Genomic DNA, 27,938 nt, shown 5'->3' on the forward strand with positions numbered 1-27,938 from the left:
TTGGCTTAAGTAAAGATGAGAATGTCATAGCCTTCTACTACGTTTTCTAGTATAAGTAAAGCATAAAATCATCTGTTATAAAAATATGTTCCATTATTGCAATTGATAACTGATAAGATAAAGAGTAATAAGAGTGTGAAGTGAAATGAAAAGAAAGCTTTATCAGAAAAAGAGATAAGATTTATTGCAAACTTATTTCTAATTTTTCGATATTTGAATTTAAATTATCATTTCTGTTTCTGTTTGTTGCATGTTTTCAGCATTATCTTTCTTTATCATATCTAAAGGTAAAGATAAGAGATAATGTGAAAATGTGGTTAGCAAGAGTGCTAATTATTGCTAATAGAAAAAGCGTCGTGATTGAACTGGTTGCTAACAATTCAGAAGAGACAAGAATTTTCAAATTGTGATGGCAAATCTGTGAAGGTGTAACGATGACTGATGGTTTTTAGGTTGTGTGGTGACTGTGGTACGCGTGGTGTGACTTGCTTGACCCTGGGGACTGTTGTATGGATGATTTGAAGGCCTTACTTTGGGTTGGTACGGTTGGTTGTTTGATCGCTGAAAGAGAGAATGGTGAACCTACTCGACCTATAAATCCGTGGAATGAGGAGGCCACCTGGTATAATGGTGGATCTTCTACACAGGTATGCTCATTTCAGCTGTAAGACTTCTCATGGTCATAAAGATTATTTCTCTTTCTCTATCTCTCCCTTTCCTTTCTCAATACTTCACAATAATTTTTAATAGCACAACATTCATAATGTCCTTAATTTAGTTGCAGTTGAATGCATTGTGATAATTAACAATTATCTTTCCCGAATAATCTTTATTTGCTAATCATAACAATTAATGAAGGGAATTCTTGCACAGATCGTAGGAGAGCAACACAGGTTATTTGATTTCAACAAAAACTTGAAGTTTTAATGTTTGAGATTCAAAACATTTTGCATGAGCTTTCCATTGTTTCAGTTTCGAAAGAATGACGTATTGGTACGACTGTCAATTGGTAATTTGGTGGGCCAAAAAGTGACAGTAAACAATGTGCCATGGATTCCTGACCATGATCCGATGGAGCAGATTCGTAAGGATTGGTCTTATTTCGAGCCAAACCCGATTCCTCCATTAAATAATGTCACTGTAGTGACATTCTTAGGTATTCCATATGCCGAGCCACCAGTTTCACAGAGAAGATTTAAGGTGCTATTAACTTTTTCATTTATTATGAAATGAAAGTTAAACTTGAATTGAGCACTGTTGAGATAAATCCAAAATATTTGCTGTTACATTATCTTTTTACTTGTCTATTATTGGATTAATCCAGTGTGCAATAACGAGTAGTTAAGGAAATTTCTGCGAAAGGATGAGGATAGATCCTTCTTAATTTATTGCAAATGTTAGAATAAGCCTTTACTTCAATGTCTGCAGCTTCTTTTCTGTGCCGGGCCTATTAGGTCGTTAATTTTGTCAGCACGTTACTTAATGTGAGCTTCTATGTCTAAATTAAATTAATCTTCCAGCCTCCGCAACTTGTTACCAAACTTCCTGGTAAACAACCATTTCTGGCTCTTCAACATTCTCCATCATGCGCGCAAAATGTCGAAGCTCGACCAACATTGTTTATCAATGATCCGTACCCGTTCCATATCAGCGAGGATTGCCTCTACCTGAATATATTCACTCCTAGTGTTCGTGAGTTTACTATAAATCTGTTGGTACTGAGTTGATGAGCTAATTACATTAGAGATAAAGCTTTTCTTACATTTTTTCCTCATTAAAAATTTTTTAAACCACATTTTTTCTAACGTTAACTCATTCCAGACTTCGCTTGTTAGTCGGCCTGTTATTGTTTTCTTTCATGGAGGTAATTTTCAAACTGGTTCTTCAAATGAATGGCCCGGCCATGTATTATCTTCTCGGGGTATCGTTGTTGTCACTGTAAATTATCGCCTTGGCGCTTTTGGTTTTTTAAGCTTTGGCGACGCAAACACTGGCAATTATGGTTTTCAGGTTATTTATTACGCGCCACTTGAAAAAATGCGTAGTTTTTTTCTGTTTTTTGACTAGATTAAAGAATTGTTAAGTATTACAAGAGCTGAAAATTCGTAAAGCATACCAACGAAGGGTTTTTTATTTGTAGCACATTTAGGATCAGAGGACTGCATTGCAGTTTGTACAGGATCACATAGCATCATTTGGTGGGGACCCAAGACAGGTGACAATTGTTGGGCACGATGCCGGAGCGGTCAGTGTTGGTCTACATATGCTATCACCTTTTTCGAAAAGTACTAACTTCTTGGCTCTGTTTTTGTGTCGTACTATTAATGGGTATACGGTCGTATGTTCTGTTTTCTTCAGATTTATTTCGAGCAGGTGCTGCTTTGTCGGGTGCTGAGATTTCATATCATTCAACTATTGGCAAACCTACTCTTGCATTCAACAATACCATGAAACTGGGGCGATACTTGGGTTGTACGCAGTCAGTAGCAGAACATGTGTGGGATTGCATATTAACGCGATCAACTAATGATATTATACAAGCTGCTCAGACAATACCGGTAGTAACCACAGTATCGTTAATTTTATGTATTATGGGCTCATTAATTTGTATTTTAAGATATTTTGGCAGGCAGTAGAAGGTATATTTATTTTCAGTTTGTCTTTGATAATACGAAAAATTCTCTATAGCATCCATTTTTTCATGAATATCGGAACTTGATTGGTTTGGGCAGTGACATATACTAATTCTTTTGTTTTCCATAATCTGTTCAGGCAGAATATTGTAGGAAACCTTGTATATGATAGCTCTATAGCACTAAGTTCTTCTGTAAGAGTGTTGTTTAGTTGTTCCTTAGAGGTAATTGAATGATTAACTTGTAGGTGGAATACAATCGCTATCTCTTCTTACCACATGTCGATGGTCGATTCATTCCAGCTCATCCAATGGTTCTTTTGAATTCTTTTCCGACTGCTATCACTAGCTATCCATCTGCTGTGCCTTATTTAACAGGTTTCAATAGAGAAGATGGCTCCGAGGTAGGTGATTTTGTACAACGCAGGGGAAAGATTTTGTTGACGCGTAGTAGAGTGGTTAAGGGATACAACGTTAGTTAATGTGTTGGGGTTCGGGACCAACAGAGTGAAGCACAGTGATGGTACCATCTTTCGGGTCTGATGACTGATGACAAAAAACGAGCTGAGTGCTTGCAGTTTTGTTTTTCCTGCAATATCAGCAACATTTTATTTTATTAATCTGGTACAGTTTGACTTTTTTCAAAATTCTACTATCAATTTTTGTTATTAGAATCTGACGCTGTAGTCGTGAATAAGTGGAAACATTTTAGTCTTCAAATCTCAAAACTTCTAAATTTATGAATTTTCGAAACTGATGAGAAGTGTTGGAAACGTTCTTATTTTTTTTCTTATTATTTGCAGGTAGTACTTGAAGATCGGCTTTTGGGGGAATTTAATGATTTTATTTTGGTCGACCATGAATACCTTAAAAATTACGTACTTGAATATGCTTTCCGCCACAATTATACAACAAATCGCGAAGCAGTAGCAGAAGCAATTATTGACCGTTATACTTATTGGCCAGATGCGTCTGATAAACGTGCAGTAATGAAAGAATTCATTCATGTTTGTTGATTTCATTTTTTACTTCTTGCAAACTTATTTCTAATTTTTCTATTACTTTTTTTTTGATCTATCATTTCTGTTTTTGATCATATCTATTTCAATATTGAGTGGTGGAATCATTGTTGCTTGGTATACAGCTTCAGCGTTATCTTTATGATATCTAGGAACGAGGCAGTATATCATTTGAGGACATTTCTAAAATTAGCAGTCTTTCCAAGATTTCTGGAATTAACAATCTTCGCTGGAGTTTAGTATTAGAGTTATGTTGTTAGCTTTTTTTATCAGAATTATTCCACTATTTGAACCATGTGACTAGAATTTCTAATATATTATTTTATTATAATAGAATACAGTTTTTTTAGATGGTGACGGATGCTTACTACGTTGCCCCAATAAGTCTCTCTGCTCACTTACATTCTGCTGCCGGCTCGCGAGTATTCATGTATGTAAATAATTATGAATTTGGGCGAGGATCCAGCCAACAACTTTTCCCAAATTGGATGAGTCAGTATTTTCTTCGCTTCAAATCTTTTTCACATTTACAATTCTCATTTTGGTAGTATGTTTGGTTATTCCTATAATTCAGGTAAAAAAATGAAAGCATTTGAAATTCCATCACGCTTATGTAGTTGTTCTATGAGGCATAACCACTTTCGAGATATAAATCGTTATTGCGCTTAGGTTGGTTAGAATAGTTTCAATATTCTAGTTACATAGTAACTTGAATATTCGGATCGTATCCAGCACTTCTAACCTAACCACTCCCTTCCTTGTATGTATTTATTTATTTAGCTCTTTCATTTTATAATAAAATTGCAGCTGTATGTCATGATTGTGATTTATACTTATTGTTTGGTTTTCCGTTTATGTCGAAAGATCTGTTACCGAAGCATTTTGAAAATATAACATGGACAGACGCCGATCGAAATGCTAGTCAGCTTTTAACATCTATATTTCGGCAGTTTGCGACGTATATGTATGTTGCCCTGTTGTTGCACGTAATATCTTTTCATTTTCTGTGTTGTTTGTCTAATTCTTTTCTAGAAATTTAACCGAACGTGTTCTTCAAAGGTGGTTAACATTTTATGCGTTTGACTGTTTTTGATTAAGTATCTGAATCACAAATCTTTCACCTTTGTTTATTTCATTCTTAACTTTTGGAAATGGTTTATTAGGAACCCAAACATTCCAACGGATTCTAGTTGGCTAGCTTTTGAACCGCGGCGACATTGGTATCTCAATTTCAATTACTCATTATTTTCTGATTTTACTAAACCTGGTACATTAGAACGCGATTATCGTTGGGACTCTGTGTCGTTCTGGAATATATACATTCCTTCGGTCAGTTTCTACTTGAAAAGTTATGATAGGCACCGGTAGATAGTTTTGCTTTTTTCAATTACTAATTGATCTTTTTTATCGTGAAATCTTAATTATATTTGTGTAAATAAATCTTTTATCCATTGAGACGAATAACAGCATAATATTCAAATCTACTTATTACTTTTTATTGTGTTTAGTTCTTTGTGATTCTTAAATCTTTTTTTATTTTCAGTTAGTACAGTACATGACGACAACATTTCCGTCTCTTGAAGCTAAAATTCGAAAAGAATTGGTGATTTATCAGATGTCACTTGGTATAGTTGTATGCATACTGTTTGTAATTCTTATGTTGATGTGTCTTTTTGCTTATTTGTTATTTGAGAGGAATCCAAAAAGAATCGCGAATGAATTGAATCATGAAAGGTTGATACATAACGTAAATCAGCACTTTTTGCGGCAATCGAGTCAAGAATCATGTTTGTAACAGGTTTTCTCACTAATTTTTAGGATCTTTTTCTCATTTTTTTTTTTTTTTTTTTTTGCTTAGTGGAAATCTTTTTTTCCTTGCTTATTTGTAATTTTAATAACTAATGCAAAAATATGCTTTATAATTAAAAGTGACTGGATTCTTAGTTGTTTGTAATACTCATATTACCAAAATTATTTACATCAAACTTATGCATCATTTCGTTTTTAACTACATTATGTTTTATATCTTTGCCGACTTAAATTTGTGCATCCATGCTTTTATGTGAATAATTCAGAAGTTTATTAAGTTCGCTCATTATATTTTTGTATATATTTGCTAGAATATGAAATTTTGTCATCACTCACTTATTGTGTATAACAGTGCTATGAGTTGTTCATTTGAAAGTAAATACATGACTCATGAAGTGTATACTTTAATGTAAATTGCTTCAAAAAGCAGCGAAAAGTATTTGTATAAATTGCTCTTTTGGCTATGTCTGTGATACTGAAGCTTGCATGAATACTACTAACTATAATTTTATAATTTGTGTCGAAGTTTATGAGAATTTGGGGATTGGGTGGATATGTGCAGTTTTGCATGTGATCAAGACTTTTTAATTTAAGAACTGAAAAAACTTATTCAGGGTCCGAATAAAATGGCTCCGAAACGGACTTCAAAAAAAGGCAGCATTGGAACAGATAAAGCAGAAAAAGGTATGCTTTATATTTACTTTATAAAAGCATTCGCAGTTAACTGGTTGCTTAGCTTTATGTTGCTTTTCTCTGTTATTTTTCAAATGAATTTACAGGAACTGGTAAGCAAAAAGTGGCGAAAGCTTTGGATGCTAAAAAGAAGGTTGTCAAAGGACAATTTAAAGTCCATAAGAAAGGGGTGCGTATTTGAACAGTTTTTCTTGTATTCTTAGTGATGCATCATTTTAGATGGATGGAAATTTTAGTTTTGCAATTTCGGCAATATTTCAGGTTAGGACATCTGTGCATTTTCATAGACCACGTACATTGACTTTACCACGATCTCCTCGTTATCCACGAAAATCCGTTCCTAGGCGTGACAAACTTGATGCATATGCCATCATCAAACATCCGTTGACAACGGAATCAGCAATGAAGAAGATTGAAGATACAAACACTTTGGTTTTTATTGTTGATATCAAGTCAAATAAGCCACAGATACGACTCGCTGTTAAAAAACTTTACAATATCGACGTGCAGAAGGTACTTTCTATTTACTGGAGTGTATTTAGATTCTTACAATCTTTTGATTTATATCAGGATTTTTTTTTGCTTCAATCCTCAGAGTTTCTCCAAAACTTTTCGCTGTTAAAATCTCCGAACGCCTAATATAACTATCAATAATTTGATTTTAGGTGAATACTTTGATTACGCCAAATCACGAGAAAAAGGCATACGTTCGTTTGGCACCTGACTATGACGCACTAGACGTTGCAAATAAAATTGGCATTATTTGAAGTGTCTTATGTATGCCATGCAGTTCCTTATTGTTTTTTATATATGAATGAATGAAATAAATGATTTTTGTTTGGTAGTTGTTTGGAGTTTACCTTCAAGTTTATCAGTTGCTTCAACCAATCATTAGTTAATTTATCTAGTTGGACAAGAATGAGTAATAAATTCCTAAAGAAATTCCTTTACATGTCCTTCTCGGATAATTCCTTATGGGTCCTTCTTGGACAGTGATAGTAATTTCGAGGTTATACTTGCTGTGATTGTATGGAAAAGTATGATTAAAATGCTATGAAATACGAACGTAGTGAAATTAATCGGATTAAGCATTTTTATGAAATATCGTTTTAAATTAGAGAAATATAGATAAACAATTCTTAGTTTTGTACAATTGACTGCATTACGTTGATATCAGTGTCAAATTGGAATACTGAGTAATGAACTCTTTGTATGTTTACGCTAAAAGTTTATGATAATCCTATGCAGAGTTCCCAGAGGTGAAAATTGAATCCCTTTTCGCTTCATAGTTGTTTGCATATTGCCTCGTGGCTATTAAAAATTCATAAAGGAAAAGAAACCGATGTTTTCAGCAATGACAAAAGATGAAATTAAAGACTCCGCTTGTGATCAGTTAATCAAACAAGGTGAAACTTCAGAACAAGAGCAAAGAGCAGAATTGAGAGAACGCTTCTTGAGGTTGATGTCTTTTTTAGGAGGCAAACAGGTTTGCTTTTTTCATTTCTAAATGATCAGTGCAATACGTTTGCTTCATTAGGCAAATAAAAAGGCATAACTGTTATTTACCTTAAGTAGAAAGCTTCTTTATTCCTGGGCAAAAAAGTAATAATTTGGCAAAACTTTAATGTTTGAGAAACGAAGGATCCATTAATTCATGATGTAAACAAATTATATGAACATCACTTTAGATAGAGCTCGATATGCACGAACGTACTCAAGTGACAGGTAAATTTTGTGCTGTAAAGGCAGATCAAACCCATTACATCGTTGATGCACTGATTACACCAATCGGTCTGATCAATCATGCTATTTTGAGGATGAATGATACAATCATGATCTCAACCAATGATCTAAGTGAACTGTCAGATTCCAAAATTCCCATTTAGTAAACAATTCACAAAGATTTATTCAAGTCTATAATAATGCTAGAAGATAGGTATATTATTATAAGCTATTATAAATATATTCTTTGAACAACATGTATGATAATATTATATTTCTGTTAAATAAATTGCTTACAATCGGACTAGACGATAGAACGAGTGAAGAACACTTTAAAATTAGTATAAAAGAAATAAGGATAACGAAAAAAAGAAGAACTAAGTACCAGTTATTTCAATGAAAACCGTATAGAATTAATGAGTTTCAAGTAGTACAATTTCAAATGGCACTAAGCCTGACTTCACATTTCAGCATCTTCTCTATGGGATATTTGCGAACTTTTTTTTGCATCCATTTTTTTTTTTTTATTTTCTTGGTGGACACCCATAATGAATAGGTTTCCACCAAGAAATGGAATTTACATAGTTGATCACTGGTTGACTGTCACAATCCCTTGTCAAAAATAGTATTTCCTCCTTTAGTACTTGATACTGCAACATACAGTTATAAAAATTAATTAGGGAGTTATTATTCTGATTGAGTAGTTGTTACGAATCTCTAAAAGAGAAGATGCTGACAGCATGACGTATTTACGTGGATAATGCAGGTGCTTGCGAGGCAAATTTCGCTCCCAATGTGATGATGTTTTCAAATTTTAATAGGTTGAGAGCAACATGTGGGTCTTCGTCATAAGATTTCAAAAAGTGCACAGTTAATTCAATCACTGCCTCGATAATCTGCACCGGATCGTGTAAACTTTGTATGCCGAACCAACGGCACAGTATTTCCGGAATCAATAGAGGAAAATCTGTGAAAGAGTGATGCAAAGCTTCACTGAAATTTGAACTATTAAAAAATAGTATTCCTTTTCTCATACTTGATAAATGCAGAATATATTATAAAAACGTTAATTAGGGATTTATTATTCTGCAACTATAAAACAGTTTAACTCCCATACTGCTATTGCAAAATTTGCCATACTTTTTCAATTTCCTATCCTAAACATTTGAAAACTTGAATCATGTTTTTAAAAATTTCCGAACATACTTAAATGTAAGTAGAATGCCGCGTTTCGAGTTTTCGGTAACTTGTAACATATCTTTTACGTTTGCTTCCCATTGAAAGTTTTCTGCATTCATAAACAAAATAGGCTGATAAACACGTGTAAGCAATTCTCTTTCAATTGAAAACATCCATCCGTCGAGTATAACAGCAGCCTGAACATGCAGAATTGGGCTGTATTTCGCTTCGCTTCATTAAAATTGAAGAAAAAAGACGAAAAAAAAAAAACTGAAAAATCAACCCACTTTAAAACCAGTAGGGGAAGTTGCTGCAGCAGCGATAGCTGTTGCACCACCAAACGAATGACCAGCAATAAATACCCTGTCCATATCTAAGTGATCCTATAATAAATTATTTCAAACATTTTGAAGCACGAATAATACCGAGCTAAAATTTTTAGGAATTGTTTAATCAACAAATTCAAATGAAATTCATGCATAAATTTGCAACGCCGAGAATACCTTGAACTGTGACCACTCGAAATCATTTCCCAACAATAACTTTTTGCCAATTTGTTGATCCGAACTAAACTGTCCCAAATTTAACTCCTCGAGTATATGTAACGTTTTAATACATTCAGCTACTCGTTTATGAAGCTAAAAGAACTTCTTGTTTCACTTTAAAATTGCTTAGTACTTATCAACCACTTACTAAAACAGAAGTGAATCTGACTAACCTTTTTTTGCAACGAGATATCCGTAGACGAAATTTAAGAAAAGAAATCAGTAGACTTATGCATTCAGTTCTAAAAATTTCGAATCCTTATGGATATTTCTATATGAACTATGAGATTATTTCTATCCACTCATTCATACTAATTTTGTTCGTAGGATGTTTACTTTTCGTCTCTTATACACTTCAAAATTTGGCCCAAATTATTATTAACAAAGATAAAAAAGCGAAAATCCACAAACTTGTCCATTTCGCAGCTGAAATTCATCGTCGGTTGGCATAAGTTTACGAATTTTCACCGGCACTTCTATTTTTTCGCCTGTTTTTTCATTAGTTTCATATTTATATGTCCAGCAAGCTGAACAATCTCTAAAAAACCACAATTTCAATTTTGTTTGTTCAGATGCAAATTTAAAAACTTATAGTCAATAAAATCCTTGCAATAAGACAATAGATTTCTTGTTTTTTTATTATTACCATGGAAAGCATGAATTACCTATGCTCGATAGCTGCTACAATATAGCCATGACTTGCCAGTGATGAACAATAAACTGAATAAAAGTGACGACATGCTGAAAGGCCATGAGAAAATATCAGAACTGGATAGTTTGCTATACTCTTATTTAATGCAAGATGCCGACGAGCGGGAATCCTGTAATTAACAAACTGAAAAAGAAGAATTTATTGATAATTATTTGAAAGGTTAGAAAAAGATCAAAAAAATATCTATGCTATTCAGTAATCATTTTCATCATTCAAATATCATTTTCTTCAGATTTCTCGCAAAACTACTTTTTCTCCAAACTCACTAATTATCCCATCACATCCAGTAAAAAAAATTTCATGGCAATAAATTAAGTTCTCTAATTACCCTATACTTTCTTTTAAAAAGTAACTGTATTAAAAAATTATTCTGAAAACACTATAATTTATTTGCTAAGTATATACCTTTTTTCTCCAATAAACCATCTGTGAATAAAATGCATCCAGCGAGAAGATGAATTCCGATAGTCTGCTAAACCATCTAAATATTCTTCTCTCGGAAGCCACAAGGGATGTTCCGATTGTTCCTGAAGAAAAATCCAAATTTCTTTAAAAGATTTCATGATGATAAGTTATTCCAATCCTCTTTTCAACGGGGAATTGTAATTGTACATACTTCAGCAGCACAATGATACCATTGCAATAACAATTCGATCATAAAAAAAAAAAAAAAAATTCATCTTATTTACTGATTGAAATATGTACCACTACTTCTAAACTTTGTATATATATATATATATATATATATACATACTTTTTTTAACTTAATTAATTATTCCTGATGTTTACCTAGCATTATTTTTCAAAATATTAAAAAAATATTTGCATGTAATCTGATCTCAGAAACATTCTTCCTCTTTTTTTAACTTCATTTCAGTTTTAAAAAGTTCCAAATAACTGAGTTATAAATTATGAACATCTGATCTGGTTGCACTATCGCATGGATAGTAGATTGTTAACAGGATGCCAATATCATCACCACTTGCACTATCACTATCGCTGATCATTATTTCGGCACATCCTACATCAAATTTTCCACTTCCATAACAAGAGAGTACAGTGGAATCTTTTTGCATCGATGTTGAGATGCCCATTATGATAGAAACTGAAATTCCTCTTCTTATAACTGCAATTGAGCATTAAAAATCCTAAATTTATAGTCTAAGGACTTGCTTCAGAGCATATAACAGTCACATGTGATATTTAATAAGATATGATCGGCTTTTGATTGTTTACAACAAAGCAACTTTTTCACCATTGCAAAAAATCTCGTCAGATGTAATCGATCTTCGTGAAAAAATTAAGAAACATTGAAAAACAACGTGCTACTTTATGACCATACAAATGAATTCTAAATAAAAAATAAATTAGAAATGTTTGTAGATATTTCAAAACAGGTAAATCATATTAATAAAAAAAATATATATATTAGTATAAACAGAGCTAATATAAACAAATACCTCACAGATATGAGACAGATACGAGAGAATAAAACGACATCAAGATTCATCGTTTAGAAAGAACTGCGACACTCAGACTAATTTCCTCAACTAATAAATCAATCGATAAAATCTTACTGTTAACATCTAAATGCGTACGAAAAAAGACCATTAGCAAACATAGAAACAAGAAAAAAAAAAATGTTTCAGATAGCAAATGTGATTCAATACGTAAACGTGAACGTGTGACGTGACGGCATCTAAACATTGTCAATAAAAATTGCTTACAAGCACCAAGACGACTCATTGTTTATTATCTGTCATTTGTTGAGTGGAAGGTGTTGCGAAATAAGATAGAAGGGAAGACGAAATTCGTTATCAATGATGAAAAGCAATGATGACAATGAGAAGACAAAGGTAAGTAAACGCGTCTATTCCCACCTGTGCACCTACAGGTATTTAGCAACGCGATATAGGTTTGATGAAAAGAGTGTGTCGTCAGAAATAGTGCACATGAAAGGCAAAATAAATATTTTAGTTTAAAAATTTGAGAAGAAAAGTGAAATGATTACACTTGTGAGAAAAGTTCCATTGATATAATGTCCTGTTGACCTTTGACCTTTTTGTTGATAGTAAATGAAGCAGACTGACTGATGATGAATTATGGCTGCAAGCAGAAGAAATTAAAAAAAAAAAAAAATTATTTTTTGCTCTCTGAATTTCATTCAAACAATCTTTTTTGCATCCTAAATTTAATCAATTCATTCATTTGTTACAGTCCTATCTAAATTGATCGTTGCAATTTGTCTCATTTTCAAAGATTTTCACTATTTTTATAACGCTTTTTTTTTTTTTTACAAGAACAGGAAGAGAAGAATACGACTACTTCGTCTAACTCACAGCATGTGCAAACACATTCGACCAATCCGTCACGTACGTCTAATTGTATTTACATATTAAAATATTACGCATTATTTCATATTTTTCATCAAATTCAAAAAGTTTTCAAATCTATCCATCATTTATATGTTTAATTTTTTAAAAGCTCATTCTATTGATCTGATAGGTCTTCATTTATTGTTTTTAGTGTTTGCTAATGTGAAAATTGTTAACGAAGCCACGTCGCAAAGGAAAAATGAAAAAATCGATGAGCAGAAGTATTGAAATTCTAACAGTTTATTTGATTAAAATTGGGAAAATATTTTGAAACGATAATTATGCTACTGTAATTTGTAGAATATCAAATGAACGGGACAAAAATATGCTGAGAGCGTTAACTTCACCTGGTGGTCGATCTCCTGAAGTTCCCAGCATACCAAGTAATTTAACATTTCAGTTATTCATAATATTTCTTCACAAAGTACTTCTGGAGGTGAATAATTCTTTGAATTTTGAAAAGTCAAATTATATATATCTGACGGTAGTCAGCTATTTAGATAAATGTTACCTATAAATTGGCATTATTAAGGAAAGACGACAACAGAATGCTAAATAACGGAATGTATCTGTGAATTTTTATTAGCTTTCTGTTTCTTTTTTTTTTTTTTTTCAGTGTGTAAAACAGCTGCAAAATCTAAGTCAGAGAGTCATGTATCCAGATCTGATGTGGTAACAGTAAGTTTTGCTGATTCACAAATATTTTTAACGAAATAGAAGATTTAAACAGAGCCGATATTTAATGATATCATCTACAACTTAAAATTTCTTATTTTAAATAAAATTATAAGTTTCGTAATGTTTTTTGATGTAAAATTTTCAAACGATTAATGAAGTTGAGATGCTAAAACCTTTTATTCAAGGTTACAATTAAATCAACCATATCATCGTTCAAACCACTGAAGTTAGTAATGAAGAAAACAACAAGTATACGTGTGCTAAAGAACTATTTGCAATCACGACTTGGCGGCGCTCATCAAATAATTCTCATTCATGATAATAAGGAATTAAAGTATGTTTACTGTTTCAGAAATCTTTCTTCCTTAAAATTGTATCACAGCTAATACAATTATGTTGTGTTTTTTTGGGAAGAAGGAGAATAACTTATAAATTTCTGTCGTAAAATGAAACAGCTATTATATGTGACACATTGATTATTTATAGATTATTGATATTTCAATATCTACCTTCTTATGGTTTTTTGAGGAATGAAGGCGGCACTCTGGCATCATTTGGTATTACTTCGGGTAGCGTGTTGTGGTTGTTAGTAAAACCAGTAACTGGTAATAATGATCGTGAAGAGATTGCATCTTTAATTCGAATATCTCAGTCGCTAGCTAATCTGCGAAATCTGATTCGTTCTCTGCCAACTGTTGGCAGTTGTGAACCAACTTTTTCAGGGCACATCTTATTTTCAATTGCTTTTTTTTTAGTTAGCATCTATTCTGTGATTAATTTTAGTACATTAAATTATTTCTTCTTTACTTTTACTAGTTTTTAGTCGTAGGATGGTCAGTATTCACTACATTATGTTTATTGTAATTGATGTGAAATGAATTGTATACCAATTACATTAAACATGTTGTTGAATTGTATGAACTGTGTTCTTGATAATTCAGATCTGCTGAATATATTGAAGTTACACCTTGCAAGGAAGCGGAGCATGAACAGATGCGAGAAAAAATGAAATTATTGATACAGCGGAGAGAAAAATTTCGACGGAACAACGTAAAAGACTTGTCAGGAAATGTGCAGCAAGAAATTCAAGGAATATCCGCAAAAGAAGTAACCACTGATATACTATCACAGTCACCATCATCATGCAGTAATTCTTGCACGTAAGCCTTTTAGACATATATCATTTTTTTGCAATAACATTTGATATTTCGAAGCATCAAATCAGTTTTTAGTACATGTTTTAGTACATCCTCCATAACTTTGTCACCATCTATTTCAATTCCAAAGGGTACTGCTGACGTTGTAAACCAGAAGGAATTAGCGACATATTTTGACCCACCAGAAACAATTAAACAAAGGAAATTTGAAGATGAAGAATTGTTTGATGTCCCATCAAATGAAAGCGAACTACTTAAAGTGAAAGTTAAATCTTATTCTAATCGCAGATAAGAATAATTCCATCGATTTTGCTTATGACCATATTTAGGAATAAAGTTTAGTTTCTTCTGTAAGTTCAGTATTCATATTGTGATATAACTACATTATCAAGTGATGTATTTCACTATATGATTGCTAACACTCTGCTCCACAAACCAGCATTACTTACTGGGATTTTGATGATAATTTCGTTCAAATTTCTAATTATTTTCGCTGAGTATTCAGAAAGATAATAATAACAGCAGTGTACATTGTTGTGCATATAGAAGTCGGTTTCAGATAAAAGATGAGATAAAGAACAAACGATGTGGACTATGTCGAATAAAGTTGCAAATAGCTGATAGAGAAATACAGTGCACATGTGGCCATGTATTTTGCAGTAAACATCGTAATCCGCAGATACACAGGTGTTGAACTTTACTTTGAATTTGGATTATGATCAATGCTGGTAGGAATCTTTCTTACCAAAATACTCTAACGTTTTGTTTTCCTTGCCTTCGATATTAATTAGTTTTGTTAAAAGAAGTTTTCTTCTTTGCTTGCTTGGTCGGAGATTTTTCCTTTCTTACAAAATTTTGCTTATTTATCAGTTCCAGCGATTCTTGTGATGCAAAAGTTCCCACTTCTTAATTTAGATGTTTAAGATGTAATATTTTAGGTGCAGTATCGATTTAAAATCAGTCGACCGAGAACATGTCAGGACGGCACTACCAAAATTAGTGCGAGACATTCCAAAATCAAAAATATAGATTGCTGTAAAGTTGATTTGGTATTGAAATATATCGGAAAAAGAACCTTTTCCTAAAAAACTGGTTATAAAATAACGTTATTTCATCACTCCACAGTCATGTGTACTGTGCACAACAACGCTTGCCATTCTTTCGACTGTGCAAATTTATTTAAAAATTAATTTTTCTGTATAACATATTAATGTAATCATTTGATGTCATTTACAATCTCTGATTAAGTTCCAGTAGTAGGCGTCTCTCATAATCATGTATATATCTATGCAAACGTCGACTGTAGAGATTCTTCTCTTCTGGTCCTCTGATATTTCTTACCGGAATATATCTAAATGTTTTTATTGCTTTAAAGAAAAACAACCTTTTCTCACTCAAATCATCAATTCTCATCTGTTATCCTTTCCTCATGATTTTGCATCACATTCTAATTTTTAAATTCTGAATAGGAATAAAGGTCCAATCAAATACAAATTTGGAATTCACAAAATAAACGCTATTTTCGCTAAAAAATAAACTCACTTCCTAAAAGCACGTTCCCAATCACCGGAAGATTCATATACACTGTACAGAATTGATGTAACCGCAAGCAATGTCATACTTCTTGAACCTGATTTCCATCTACAAATAATCATAAAAGTTTGGGCTTTACACTTAATTTCTCATTAATGATTTTGAAATGATCAACTACTATACGATAGTGAAATGTAATGTGATATAGTAATAATCTAGGCACGTAGATTGTTTTCTATGTAAGCAATTAAAACAGCCAAAAATATATTGTTTTGCTTGCTTCATAAAGATGTGCGATTTTTGATGCATTCCTCCCTGACCTATCATGAAAGGATCAGAAATGCCCATATAAATCTAAGAACTTTTTTGAAAATCTATTGCTATCTGACTTTTCTAAGCTAAAAGCAATGATCAATTATAGAGAAAGTAACTAACTTGATATATCTATCGATAGGAAGCCGGCACACTTTGACTCCATCTTGCTTTGCAGCCAGCAATGTTGCATGTGGATGCAAACGGTGTTGCGCAACTCTATCTACTATACCACCCAAAACATATGCTTTCGAGCCTTCCACCTGCACATCATCAGTTTTTCCAAGGTTTTAGGTCTAATTCATTTGAACTTCTGTATGTTAATCTTAAAACATACCTCCTCCAAATCAAGTTCTGCATGAGGACTTAAATAAATTATTTCTTCACGGGAAAAATGATTTAGGTAGCTGGATGATGAGACTGTGAGGGATATATTTCGTGGTGAATTGGCCAATGATAAATACCTGTAATCAATTTCTACGTATTTTCAAAAGCTTGAGGATACTGTAAATATGAACAAAACTAACCTATATTGTGCTTCCAAGATGTTTTCGTCCTTCATATCAAAATTAAAGAAATAAAGGGGCCATGGACGTCGCCGATCTCGGTTTTCACTTGCCAAATAGGAAAGCTGGATTAAAGTTTGGGATAAAGCTTGCGGCGAGAGTTCATTTAGAAATCGACAATCAATCAGCAATGCAGGCTTTGGGTCTAATTGAAGATTATGGAGATGATTCATCAATCTTCGATGATTAGCAATGCGTTCTGAAGACAGTGTTACATTTACATTTTTTTTTTTTTTTTTTTAAAAATGAGGTCTTGGATGTTATTAAAAAATTTATTTAAAAAACGAAAAAACAAAAAAAAAAAAAAAAAACAAAAATAGTGAAGAACGATCTTGATAAATGAAATAAAAATTCGAGATATCATCATATTAATAAAATAACGTACTGCAATGTGTGGCACCCACAAACATTGCGAATCCTGATGTGGGTTTTGAAGTTTCGAACTTCTTAACAACCTTCAACTGATGCTTTGTTTTACATTTCAACTCCTTTAATTCTTTCTGACGACAAAATTTAATATGATTGAACCGTTGCTTTTGAGTTTCACATTGAAGCAATCTTTTCCAATCTGCATCTGACAAGTGTTCGGGAAAATAATTGTAACAACGAGACAGCAACTGTAATGGACGAGTTTACTTGATGTAACTCTAAAATCATTCATTCTTATTTTGAATTTTGCTATGGTTTATGGACACTGAATCAATGTCCAAATTCTAGTCAAAAAGTAGACGTTATCAAATAAAAATTAAAATATATTTCGGTTGGAAGTATAACGAATTTCCGTCTTCAGTAACTTATTCCACATATAGCCCATCAGAAGTCCTCTTTTTATGCTTAACAAACTTCATTTAAAATAATCATGGACGTTTACAGCTATCTAAGATTATCTAGTTCATATGGTTCAAGTCATAATTTTAGCTTTTTTTTTTTAAAAAAAGAAAAAAAAAAACCTATTATTAACATTTATCACAGTTTAAATTTTTGAAGAAGTAAATGTAAAAAGTTGAAGCTAAATAATTAACAAAAGAGAGAACAGAAAGATAAAATGATGAAAACATGTGTGCATATATGAATATTTAATTCTAGAAGAAAGTATTAGCTAACCTGTACTTCCGTAATAATGCTCGTAAGTTGTTCATGTTGCTTTCCAGTCAATGTTTCGATGAACTGTTGAGAGGGTAAAGATTTCAGTTTGCTTTCAGCTCAAATTTTCACACAAAAATTAAAACTAATTAATTTTTAAATATTTAAATCTGCAAACAATTCTAAACTTACTCCACAACACTGGCCAATTTGCATCCAATCCTAACGTCTTCTGTAACTTCCATACCATTTTTCTCCATCCACTTCGAATAACATCTCGATCAAATTCCAAAAACTTCCTCCACATCTGTTCTTCGCAAACAAATATTACACTATATCGCACTAATTTTCGTTATTAGACGGTACAATTACATAAACAATCAAACATCTAAAACTAAAGAGCAATTCCAATTCAATTTAGTTTATTCCTCCTCACGAGAAGAAAGTTCTGGAAATAAACTCGTCTTACCATCCATATATTTTGGATGTAGGAAATAAATATCAATGAAGATGGAAAATATTCCAAACACAAATTTTTATTCTATTAAGAAATTAAACGAAATTATAACATTCCACAACATGAATTAGTAATAGTTAAAATTAAAGATGATGAATATTTACTTGATATTTAGCCAGATGTAACACTTCTATATCACATGTACTTTATTTTGCTGAATACATCAGTGAAAATAAACACAAAAAAAATTGTTGAAAATGTTTTCGTTAGATAGAAGATGATTAGTCGTGTTGTCTGGAATTCCAATTATAATTTTATCCCATAAGGAACCGATTACAAAGTTAACACAAAGCAAGATAGCCCCATTTTACGAAATCAAATATAAAAATGCATTATGGTCTCCAAAATCAGGTTTTTTTGCTTTTATCTTCTACTTCATCCTCTACAATTTCCAGTTGAGCTCGAAATTCAGGTATTCTCATAATCTTCTCAATTACATTTAAACGCACAGTGAGATTTTTTGGCAAATCTTCTTTGTTTTGTATCAACAGACCACCTTTCAATGTCTTCCGAGATTCTGCCCTCAGTAAAGTCTTCTTAGCATTACCTTAAAAAAATTTTACAACTTGGAAAAATTCTACAATTTAAAAACGAAAAAATAAAAAAAAGTAAGAATTATCAAATGAAATTCATGAAATTTATCGTTCACCTGCAACGAATTTTCGAGCTAATTCAGGACGAATACCAAAAAGAACTGAAATATTGGCAGCATCATATGGTGCTCTGATATCAATCATTCTTTCAGCACCACTTGCTATTATAACGCCATCACCATCTTTTGTAGACATTAACAATTGTCGACCATTTACTAATACCTGAAGCTATTTCAAAATTTACAAACCAAGTTTTAGAAAAATTATAAACTATTCGCCAAAGAGTAGAAAAAAAAAAAAAGGTTTGGTTTCACTTTGATAAGTGAAATGTCTTTAAGCGGAAAATTTCACATATTATGGCATTAATAATTAGGAGGAATACCTCTCGTCTTTGACTGCTGTCTTTTAAGGCATCGGCATAAGTGATCTCAAACGCTATACCATCATTAATACAAAGTTGGATAATCTAGAACAAAATTATCATCATACTACATTATCATTTTGCACATTATTAAAGTTGCTGTAGTTTGAAAAACGTATGCACTTATCACTTGCACTACTGCTGCACATTCAGGTATGATCATCGATTAAATCTCCTAGTTCCATATCCTCAGAATAAATGACACTGATCAAACTTTATTTAAATAAAACAGTTTAAAAACCATGAAATACTACCTTGCTTTTATTAAGCCATCCAACAGATGTTGATGCTTGCTCATAAGTGATAATATCAACAAAATCACCCTTCTTGCTTAACGTCTGAAGGATCTGATCATCTGATGGACGCACAGCGATTAAATCGTATTTTTTCAGCTGAGGATGATGCATTAGTAAATGGACCTCTGTGCTGTTTGACACTGTAGCAGTTAGACGACTAAAAATTTGAGATGAATTAAGATAGAGATTTAACTAATTCACTTCTAAATCATTTCATCATAATTTATACATTGGCACTATCTTTTTCAAATAAATCATGAGAATTATATATATAAGTCAAAATCCAGTCAGCAAATCAGAGTTACATTTAATTTTAAAAGTACTCGTTGACACACCTGAAAATCCTAAGACGCTTTCCATTTGCTTCAAGCATACTGGTATCCAATTCGGAACAATTAATACTAACTGGATCCGGTATAACATTCCGCTCTTTACCACCTTTCTTTTTCTTCTTTTGTGGTGGCTCATCACCCTAAAACAAATGAAAACAAACACTGATATCAAAGAAAGAAAAAATACAAGGCAGCAAAATTAAAAAATATATAATTCACTTAAATGTCTGCACCTTAAATAAAGACCTTAATTACCTACATCATACTTCCTAAAGCCATATTTGTATGCCTTTTATCTATAACTACTTCCTGCAAGGAATGACTTACCAGATTAGCACATTCCTGTACCATTTGTCCTATATCAGTATTAATTGCGATACAATCATAACCCATTCGCACTGCTCGACGTACCATTGCCATAGTTTCATCCATATTACCCGTATGCCTAATATTCATTTCAGCAAATTCAAAATGATCATCCACAAATGATGAAGACATATTCCTATAACAATTCTATAACATTTTACGTCCCACTAATGTCAAAAGAGAACACACCAAATATCTGAGAAACCTGTTTTAAAACAAATGGAATTACTGCAATTTATCTGAAAAAAAAAAAAAAAAAAAAACAGACGATAAATGAGCCACAAAAAGAGAGCTATTATCAGTCAAGGAATGAGGGAAACTAGGAAAAGCAAACCTGCAAAAGTACAATCATTCAAATCAAACTAATACCAGGCCATATATTAAAAAAAATATTAATGTAGAGGGTTCCTTCCACATGATTGAAATAGCAATGGTATCCATGAAGAAATCATGATAATGCAATATCATTTACCACTTCCCTTTAAATCCGATTTGATATAATCTCGGAAACAGCTGTAGCACAACTTATATGTAATGCTAGGAAAAACACATTAACCAAAACCCTTACTTGCAAAGTAATATGATAGAATACAACCAGTTATTCTGCTAAAACTTTACTGATTCGCCATTTCAGAAATAAGAAATAGGGAGATTACAAAACTCATCACATGCAATATAAAAAGGCTGTATCAAAATCCTATTATTATCACAATATATGTTTCAGCTAATTATTCACATAGATTCCCGACAAAATATCAAATTTTAGCAACTTTGCTTATACAATCGACGGTCCTACCCTTATAACTGAGGGTCTTTTAAAAGAACAGCAAAAATATCGGTAGTGGTTAATATAAAAAGAAATTCGTTATCAGCATGAATGCCAACAATATTTTCCGAAACAGCATTAGCATCACAAAATTCAGAAGGTTTAGATAAAGATATCAACTGCTGCTTAGCAACTCCACCAATTCGACGGCCTGTTTTCCGGTTTCGCAAATCTGAATAGAACTCTGATAAAGATGTTTAAGTATTAACTTTGTAATGCACAGGAGAATATAGATAATGAATACCCGAAGTTATTGCAGACGGTTGCCAATAAACAAATGCGTGTCGTTTAGCTTCCACAATAACTGCGTAAGAACAATCGGTTGGACAACTGCTGAATTTTCGCTGCGTTTTAGATGCCTACAAAATATTCAGAAATATATAGTACAATAAACCGGATTACTTATTATAGTTGTTGAATTACACACATTATAATTTAATATTCTAAAAAAATCATCTTTAAAGCATTAGAAGAATAAATCTAAAGCTCATATCTCTCGCGATCAACAAAAAGATTCGACTTTTATATAGCATAATTTTTTTAATACATATCATAAATTTTTTCTAAAAATAATTAGAACTTTCACCTTACTATATTTTAATTATAATAGCAAATTTTTATGGCCCGTTTGTAGGAAGTACAATTTAGCAAATTTCAAAATCGACATGTACCTGAACGTATCCGAATGCATTAAATGTTGCGTGATGCTGAACTTTTCTGCTGTCTTCTGTAAACTTCCATAAAATACCATCAACATCCATGCGGATACAAAGAAAACATGGTCCAGAATCCAAATATACAGAAAACAAGATATTGTGCGTGGTTATATCACTCTGTAGACATATGCTATTATGCATGTTACTAAAAATATAGTGATGATATCAGTACTACTTAAGCTCAATTTTTTAATTCATATTTAATTCATGCTATTAACATCATCAAGTTAACATCAAAAAAAAAAGGAAAAAAAAAAGAAAAGCAACAGCTTCTTGCTAATCCTTGAATGATTTTACAGGACGGGAAAGTCATAAACAAATCCAACACATTATATCTTAAACTGAAGTGATAATAATGATAATGATCACTTCATGACTTAATTTCTGCGAAGCACAGTTCAACCAACGAATTTTACAAATATCATCCGTACTGATATCACAATCTTCCATTTGTTCGGTGTTAAAATTCCGCTCAACTCCACTGCTACCTAGAGCCTAAATGTGCCATTGAAATTTATGAAAAAATTTAAAAACAGAATTAGAATTACGAAACTATCAAACAAAAAAATATGATATCCACAAAATATGTAATTAATGTTGCCCAAACCTCTGATTCAGATGTGAAGCGCTCCAACGTCTTCGAAGCAATATCCAAAGATTCTGGGTCAATTTCATAGACGCCTTGATCGTCACCCAGCACCAATTCCGACCAATTAGTTAAACCTCCACTTTTAACCAAAAAAAGTTCTAACCTCAAGCAGGAAATTTTTATTACAGAACATATTATGAAAAAATAAACTGGATATTCACCAGTGGTAAAAATCGCAAACAATAAATGAATAAATGATTAGAAATATTAAATCAATAGCATCGCAACAAAGAGCAAGTGACTTACTTGTTATCATCGATAGTATAAGTTGATGACGTTGGATCAACTGATCCACCAAGAATTCCACCGATAAGTATTATGTCTTTTACTGACAAATGAACAGATGTTGCACTCAACGATAACAAAACATCTTTTTTTAAAATTGTCTCATCATAGGTGAACACTGCTGTTACATCTGTTCCTGTTTGAGACCAAGCGTACTTTTTTTTAGCTAGCTTGGCAGTTTCAGTACCTGAAAGTATTAACAAATAGGAAAACCAGCAAAACTAATTGAACCTTTGAATTCCCATAAAAAATCTCCCAAAAACTTTTACCATATTTTTTCTTCATTTCCGGAACTGTATTATCCGATGCATTTAGCCCATCCCCGCAAAAACTTAGATCGCCAGTACTAATAACGATTAAGCTTTCGGGTAATTTGTCGAATGTTACCATTTCAGTATGACCAGTGCATATGATGCTGCTATTCTTAGTCATCTTCATTTTTCCGTCTTCTGAAAAAAATAAATAAATAAAATAAAATAAATATATACGCATGATGGTTGCACAGATGCAAAATTTGAGGACATTACCAATATAAGCCCATTAAATAGCAATGGTTTCTTTCCAACGTCCTATGTAAAAAAAAAAAAAAAATCTGAGTAAAAAAAAGTCTTACAATGCCATTAAGAAAAAAAAAACTGACCGCTGATAACAGTCAACCAGGTTATTTTACTTGAAAAATTTCCTTGATTTGAAGACTTTTTGCTCGGTATAATAGATCGTAGTAATACATCAAACTTATTTTCCACATGACGACTTTCAATAATTATAAATGAGCTTACTTCACCATCAACAATAGGCGGTTCGATACTTAAACATTCCTAAACCAAACGTATAAATTTAAAAATTTAGAAATCAAAAAATTATATAATTATAAATAAACAAAGGAAAAACTGGTATGACCTGTTCGTAATTCTATCGTTTGAAAATCTACACTAGAAAGATAAAATAAAATAAACGGAAATGGTTGCGTTAACCTTCCAAGCTGTCGCACTGCGTCGGTCACCCGTAATATACATTGTGAGACGACCAAAGCCATTAGATACAAAAGCATGGCCAGCATCTGGAAATGATACTGTGACTGGATATCGATCTTGTACTTCTTTTTCGTCAAGTGATACAGTAATGATTGTATGATTTTTATCAACTGAGAACTTCTTTGTCTGCAAAAGTCAAAGTGACAGCCAGTGAAACTACCATGATTTCTCTTCAAAAGAATTACAAAAAAGATAAGTTTGAATCCTTATCTTCGGTTTACAAATGAAAGTTTTCATAGAATCTGAACTTTCGCACGAAGTAGAACGCTTTACGTTATTTACTATCACTACCACTCAGAAGATATATAAGTAATCATGAAAGAAATGCCTCAGTAATTGCTAATATACAGCCTTATTTATAAGTAATGAGCTTATTGCATAAACCAGGCATTATCATCTATTAGTGCTAGATCTTGTTTGGAAAAGACGAATCTGGAAAGCTGAAATTTCAGTAAAAACTGTGATGAAATTAAAAAATAAACAGTAGCGAGTTAATTACCTGAGTATCAAAACTGAATGAACATAAGTGAAAATTCTGCAAAACAATTACAAATCGCCTATGTCCAGAATCGGATGAATGAGGATCGTATGTTAGATAATTGATATCGTTAAATAGTTTAGTATGCTCGAATCCATACTGAACACTGCTTGTCTGCAATTCCCGCACTAAAAGTATTCTTTTCATTAATGACTGAAGTATTATTGAACTGCCTTGATTTTTACGAATAATTCATCCTACCATATTCATTATCATTTCAAAAATTTTCTGACTCTAAACCTAATAACATCAATTTTTCCATAAAAAAAAAAAAATTAATAATTATTGTACTGCCAATGTTAATAACGTAAACAAGTGAAACTATCCGAATAATGACATAAGGAAAAAGTCCAATGAGCGTTACCACAAAGAATAAGGAGATAATTAATTATTAATTAAATTATTTGATGTAATAGCATAAACAAATAAATACAAGATAGGAAAAAAAAAACATACCTGGAACTTCGAGAGGATAACTATAAATCGGAAATGGGTCGAGAGAGAGCTTGTAACCATCAAAATTTGCATCGAGCAACGATGGATCCGGTTTAATGTCGATGAAACTTTCCGGCATCAAATCCATTGCACTCGAGGGAATCTGAAATTCAATGATAGCAACTTTTCAAAATATATTAGAATAAATTGTTGAGAACTACGTTAGGATTAGAAGGTATGTGATCTGCCAATTTCGACTTGCGAATTTCAGCAACGTGACCCTCCTCCCAGCCATACCTAATACTAAGACAACTGTAACCCGTAGGAAGGAGAGATAACGTCGTGTCCTTTCACTCTTTTCCTCAACTATTTCTACCTCTCCCTGTCGTCTGCACACCTCATACTTTGTTCGTGTTTTCGAGTTTAATTCAATTTCAAGAATTTTATAAGTTCTATTTTACTAACGGAAACAAGATTACGAAAAGATGGATTGCTTTATTTACATGTCTTGCGACTAGAGCAGTGCATTGAGAATTAGCAGATAGTTTATCTGCAGAAAGTTTTTTGAATGTTTTCAGATTTGTCGCACGACGCGGCTATCCAGAAATAATTCTAAGTGATAATGGCGGTCAATTTCAGTTAGTTTTTCAAACTCTAATGGAACAAGGAACATAATTGACCGAAGTCCTAGCTAGACATGGAATAAAATGGAGAAATATAATTCCGAAGGTGCCTTGGAGAGGAGGAGTTTATGAACGGATAATCAGCCTAGCGAAAGGAACATTAAGGAATGTCATAGGTAGGAAATTGCTAAAAGAGAAGGAGTTTATAACCTTAATAGTGGAAGTTGAAAGCATACTTAATACTCGTCCATTAACCTACGTAAACTTCAACGATTCAACAATCCTGAGACCTACTGATTTTATTATACCGGACGTATATCTAATGATGCCTATTAATAATACCGATGATCAAGATGATTATACTTCACATAAATATTCACGAGAAACTTATCAGATATTGGACAAGAACATTAGAAATTCTGGATACATTCTGGAAAATATGGAAGGAGGAATACTTAACCAGTTTGAGAGAACGTCACAAATAGAACATAAATCTTCGAAAGGCGCCGAGATTAAAGCCCCTGTTGAAGGAGAAATTGTAATAGTAAACGAATCAAACGTTCCTAGTGGTACCTGGAAATTAGCAAAAATGAAGAAACTCAATAAGGCACAGGATAATAAGATAAGAAATGTTCTAATAGAGTTACCACGAGGAAGATTAAGAATCGACCTATAAATATGTTATATCCATTGGAAATTCAACAGAAAGAAGATACGAAGGACCAATCAACAATATTGAAAGATAGAATATATGAAACTGATAAACGAGAGGAACCCATTAGCTCAACGAACTAGAAATGCTACAAGATAAAAACAAACTACAACAAAAAACGAAGAATGACTCAAGTCCTCCCATCCGAAATCTCCAAATTAAATTCTCCGTCGGGAGTGTCGCGGATTTTAATATCGCGAAACTTTAAAATATTATATGAGAGTTGTAAATATGAGTAAGAAATATGTTCCATGAAATTCATTACAATAATGTTTATACTTTGTACTTTTTCTAGCTATGTTTAACCTTTAAATCTTTTATATATTCTTTACACGACATTAACTCCTTATTTAGTTGTCCTCATTGGTTGTATCGCCACTGTAAATTATCTATGAATCTATGAGGTTAACAACTTCTGCTTAACTGATGTACTTTGTGGCTTGTCAACTAGTAAATAGATTTGCTTGTAAACCAGTCAACAGCTCTTTGTTAGACTGATTACTCTTTCGGCAGGTCAATCTAATACTGTAAATCATATACTTTGTTTATGCATATTGCTTGTTACATAAAGAGGTTATCCTTGTTGAAGGGGCATTGTGTGTTTTTTATGAAGAACCAGGAGAGTTCAATTTCAGTTGTTCTCTATCAAGTTATTGTACTATTGCTTTTGTTAATAAATGAATTATTGAGGTCAACTAAATAAGGAGTTAATGTCGTGTAAAGAATATATAAAAGATTTAAAGGTTAAACATAGCTAGAAAAAGTACAAAGTATAAACATTATTGTAATGAATTTCATGGAACATATTTCTTACTCATATTTACAACTCTCATATAATATTTTAAAGTTTCGCGATATTAAAATCCGCGACACTCCCGACGGAGAATTTAATTTGGAGATTTCGGATGGGAGGACTTGAGTCATTCTTCGTTTTTTGTTGTAGTTTGTTTTTATCTTGTAGCATTTCTAGTTCGTTGAGCTAATGGGTTCCTCTCGTTTATCAGTTTCATATATTCTATCTTTCAATATTGTTGATTGGTCCTTCGTATCTTCTTTCTGTTGAATTTCCAATGGATATAACATATTTATAGGTCGATTCTTAATCTTCCTCGTGGTAACTCTATTAGAACATTTCTTATCTTATTATCCTGTGCCTTATTGAGTTTCTTCATTTTTGCTAATTTCCAGGTACCACTAGGAACGTTTGATTCGTTTACTATTACAATTTCTCCTTCAACAGGGGCTTTAATCTCGGCGCCTTTCGAAGATTTATGTTCTATTTGTGACGTTCTCTCAAACTGGTTAAGTATTCCTCCTTCCATATTTTCCAGAATGTATCCAGAATTTCTAATGTTCTTGTCCAATATCTGATAAGTTTCTCGTGAATATTTATGTGAAGTATAATCATCTTGATCATCGGTATTATTAATAGGCATCATTAGATATACGTCCGGTATAATAAAATCAGTAGGTCTCAGGATTGTTGAATCGTTGAAGTTTACGTAGGTTAATGGACGAGTATTAAGTATGCTTTCAACTTCCACTATTAAGGTTATAAACTCCTTCTCTTTTAGCAATTT

At 32.4% G+C, this 27,938-nt stretch overlaps 8 protein-coding genes and 1 non-coding gene across 11 annotated transcripts; 4 read left to right on the forward strand and 5 right to left on the reverse strand.

Annotated features, from left to right (window-relative positions):
- Positions 1-509: 509 nt before the first annotated feature.
- Positions 510-5,446, forward strand: Bma-glit-1 (Carboxylesterase family protein; the record flags this gene model as incomplete). Its single annotated transcript, XM_001892404.1, has 12 exons — positions 510-647; positions 973-1,200; positions 1,521-1,688; positions 1,822-2,010; positions 2,150-2,285; positions 2,359-2,558; positions 2,881-3,036; positions 3,436-3,639; positions 4,002-4,143; positions 4,459-4,615; positions 4,815-4,980; positions 5,195-5,446. 12 exons carry the CDS (start codon positions 510-512, stop codon positions 5,444-5,446), a joined length of 2,136 nt encoding a protein of 711 aa, XP_001892439.1.
- Positions 3,143-3,206, reverse strand: Bm15551. Its single transcript, XR_006227940.1, has one exon. It is a non-coding gene; the product is annotated as a small nucleolar RNA Bm15551 (small nucleolar RNA).
- Positions 5,447-6,086: 640 nt separating the features above from the next.
- Positions 6,087-6,920, forward strand: Bm4425 (60S ribosomal protein L23a, putative; the record flags this gene model as incomplete). 2 transcript variants are annotated; one of them, XM_001892403.2, is made up of 4 exons in its annotated part: positions 6,087-6,144; positions 6,240-6,322; positions 6,415-6,666; positions 6,819-6,920. In XM_001892403.2, the coding sequence occupies 4 exons, from the start codon at positions 6,087-6,089 to the stop codon at positions 6,918-6,920; spliced, it is 495 nt and encodes a 164-aa protein (XP_001892438.1). The 2 variants fall into 2 exon arrangements, with proteins under 2 accessions (XP_001892438.1, XP_042931666.1); XM_043075732.1 differs by having other exon boundaries at positions 6,258-6,322.
- A 587-nt stretch (positions 6,921-7,507) lies between these two features.
- Positions 7,508-8,039, forward strand: Bm2348 (Gem-associated protein 7, putative; the record flags this gene model as incomplete). The annotated part of the gene is made up of 2 exons (XM_001892402.1): positions 7,508-7,639; positions 7,842-8,039. 2 exons carry the CDS (start codon positions 7,508-7,510, stop codon positions 8,037-8,039), a joined length of 330 nt encoding a protein of 109 aa, XP_001892437.1.
- Positions 8,040-8,624: 585 nt separating this feature from the next.
- On the reverse strand, positions 8,625-11,405 carry Bm6172 (the record flags this gene model as incomplete). The annotated part of the gene is made up of 8 exons (XM_001892401.2): positions 8,625-8,868; positions 9,082-9,251; positions 9,342-9,437; positions 9,558-9,692; positions 10,011-10,137; positions 10,265-10,420; positions 10,717-10,838; positions 11,229-11,405. 8 exons carry the CDS (start codon positions 11,403-11,405, stop codon positions 8,625-8,627), a joined length of 1,227 nt encoding a protein of 408 aa, XP_001892436.1.
- A 726-nt stretch (positions 11,406-12,131) lies between these two features.
- Bm4489 (AN1-like Zinc finger family protein) lies at positions 12,132-15,550 on the forward strand (the record flags this gene model as incomplete). The annotated part of the gene is made up of 11 exons (XM_043075733.1): positions 12,132-12,167; positions 12,617-12,683; positions 12,838-12,907; positions 12,987-13,069; positions 13,303-13,364; positions 13,550-13,698; positions 13,893-14,015; positions 14,306-14,524; positions 14,609-14,780; positions 15,081-15,208; positions 15,460-15,550. 11 exons carry the CDS (start codon positions 12,132-12,134, stop codon positions 15,548-15,550), a joined length of 1,200 nt encoding a protein of 399 aa, XP_042931667.1.
- A 201-nt stretch (positions 15,551-15,751) lies between these two features.
- On the reverse strand, positions 15,752-18,322 carry Bm4159 (Uncharacterized protein; the record flags this gene model as incomplete). The annotated part of the gene is made up of 8 exons (XM_001892399.1): positions 15,752-15,872; positions 16,064-16,162; positions 16,490-16,629; positions 16,704-16,830; positions 16,894-17,131; positions 17,318-17,549; positions 18,037-18,134; positions 18,208-18,322. The coding sequence occupies 8 exons, from the start codon at positions 18,320-18,322 to the stop codon at positions 15,752-15,754; spliced, it is 1,170 nt and encodes a 389-aa protein (XP_001892434.1).
- A 557-nt stretch (positions 18,323-18,879) lies between these two features.
- Positions 18,880-20,672, reverse strand: Bm14772 (Uncharacterized protein; the record flags this gene model as incomplete). Of its 2 annotated transcripts, none has more annotated exons than XM_043075734.1 (6): positions 18,880-19,079; positions 19,182-19,347; positions 19,508-19,591; positions 19,801-19,999; positions 20,178-20,314; positions 20,502-20,672. In XM_043075734.1, the coding sequence occupies 6 exons, from the start codon at positions 20,670-20,672 to the stop codon at positions 18,880-18,882; spliced, it is 957 nt and encodes a 318-aa protein (XP_042931668.1). The 2 variants fall into 2 exon arrangements, with proteins under 2 accessions (XP_042931668.1, XP_042931669.1); XM_043075735.1 differs by having other exon boundaries at positions 20,502-20,606.
- A 666-nt stretch (positions 20,673-21,338) lies between these two features.
- Bm4688 (Uncharacterized protein) lies at positions 21,339-25,171 on the reverse strand (the record flags this gene model as incomplete). Its single annotated transcript, XM_001892397.2, has 11 exons — positions 21,339-21,538; positions 21,611-21,725; positions 22,038-22,199; positions 22,452-22,577; positions 22,690-22,834; positions 22,978-23,203; positions 23,286-23,465; positions 23,657-23,834; positions 23,991-24,176; positions 24,550-24,716; positions 25,045-25,171. 11 exons carry the CDS (start codon positions 25,169-25,171, stop codon positions 21,339-21,341), a joined length of 1,812 nt encoding a protein of 603 aa, XP_001892432.1.
- Between the last annotated feature and the right edge of the window lie 2,767 nt (positions 25,172-27,938).

Source organism: Brugia malayi (assembly GCF_000002995.4).
Source record: "Brugia malayi strain FR3 genome assembly, contig: Bm_v4_ChrX_scaffold_001, whole genome shotgun sequence".
NCBI lineage: Eukaryota > Metazoa > Nematoda > Chromadorea > Rhabditida > Onchocercidae > Brugia > Brugia malayi.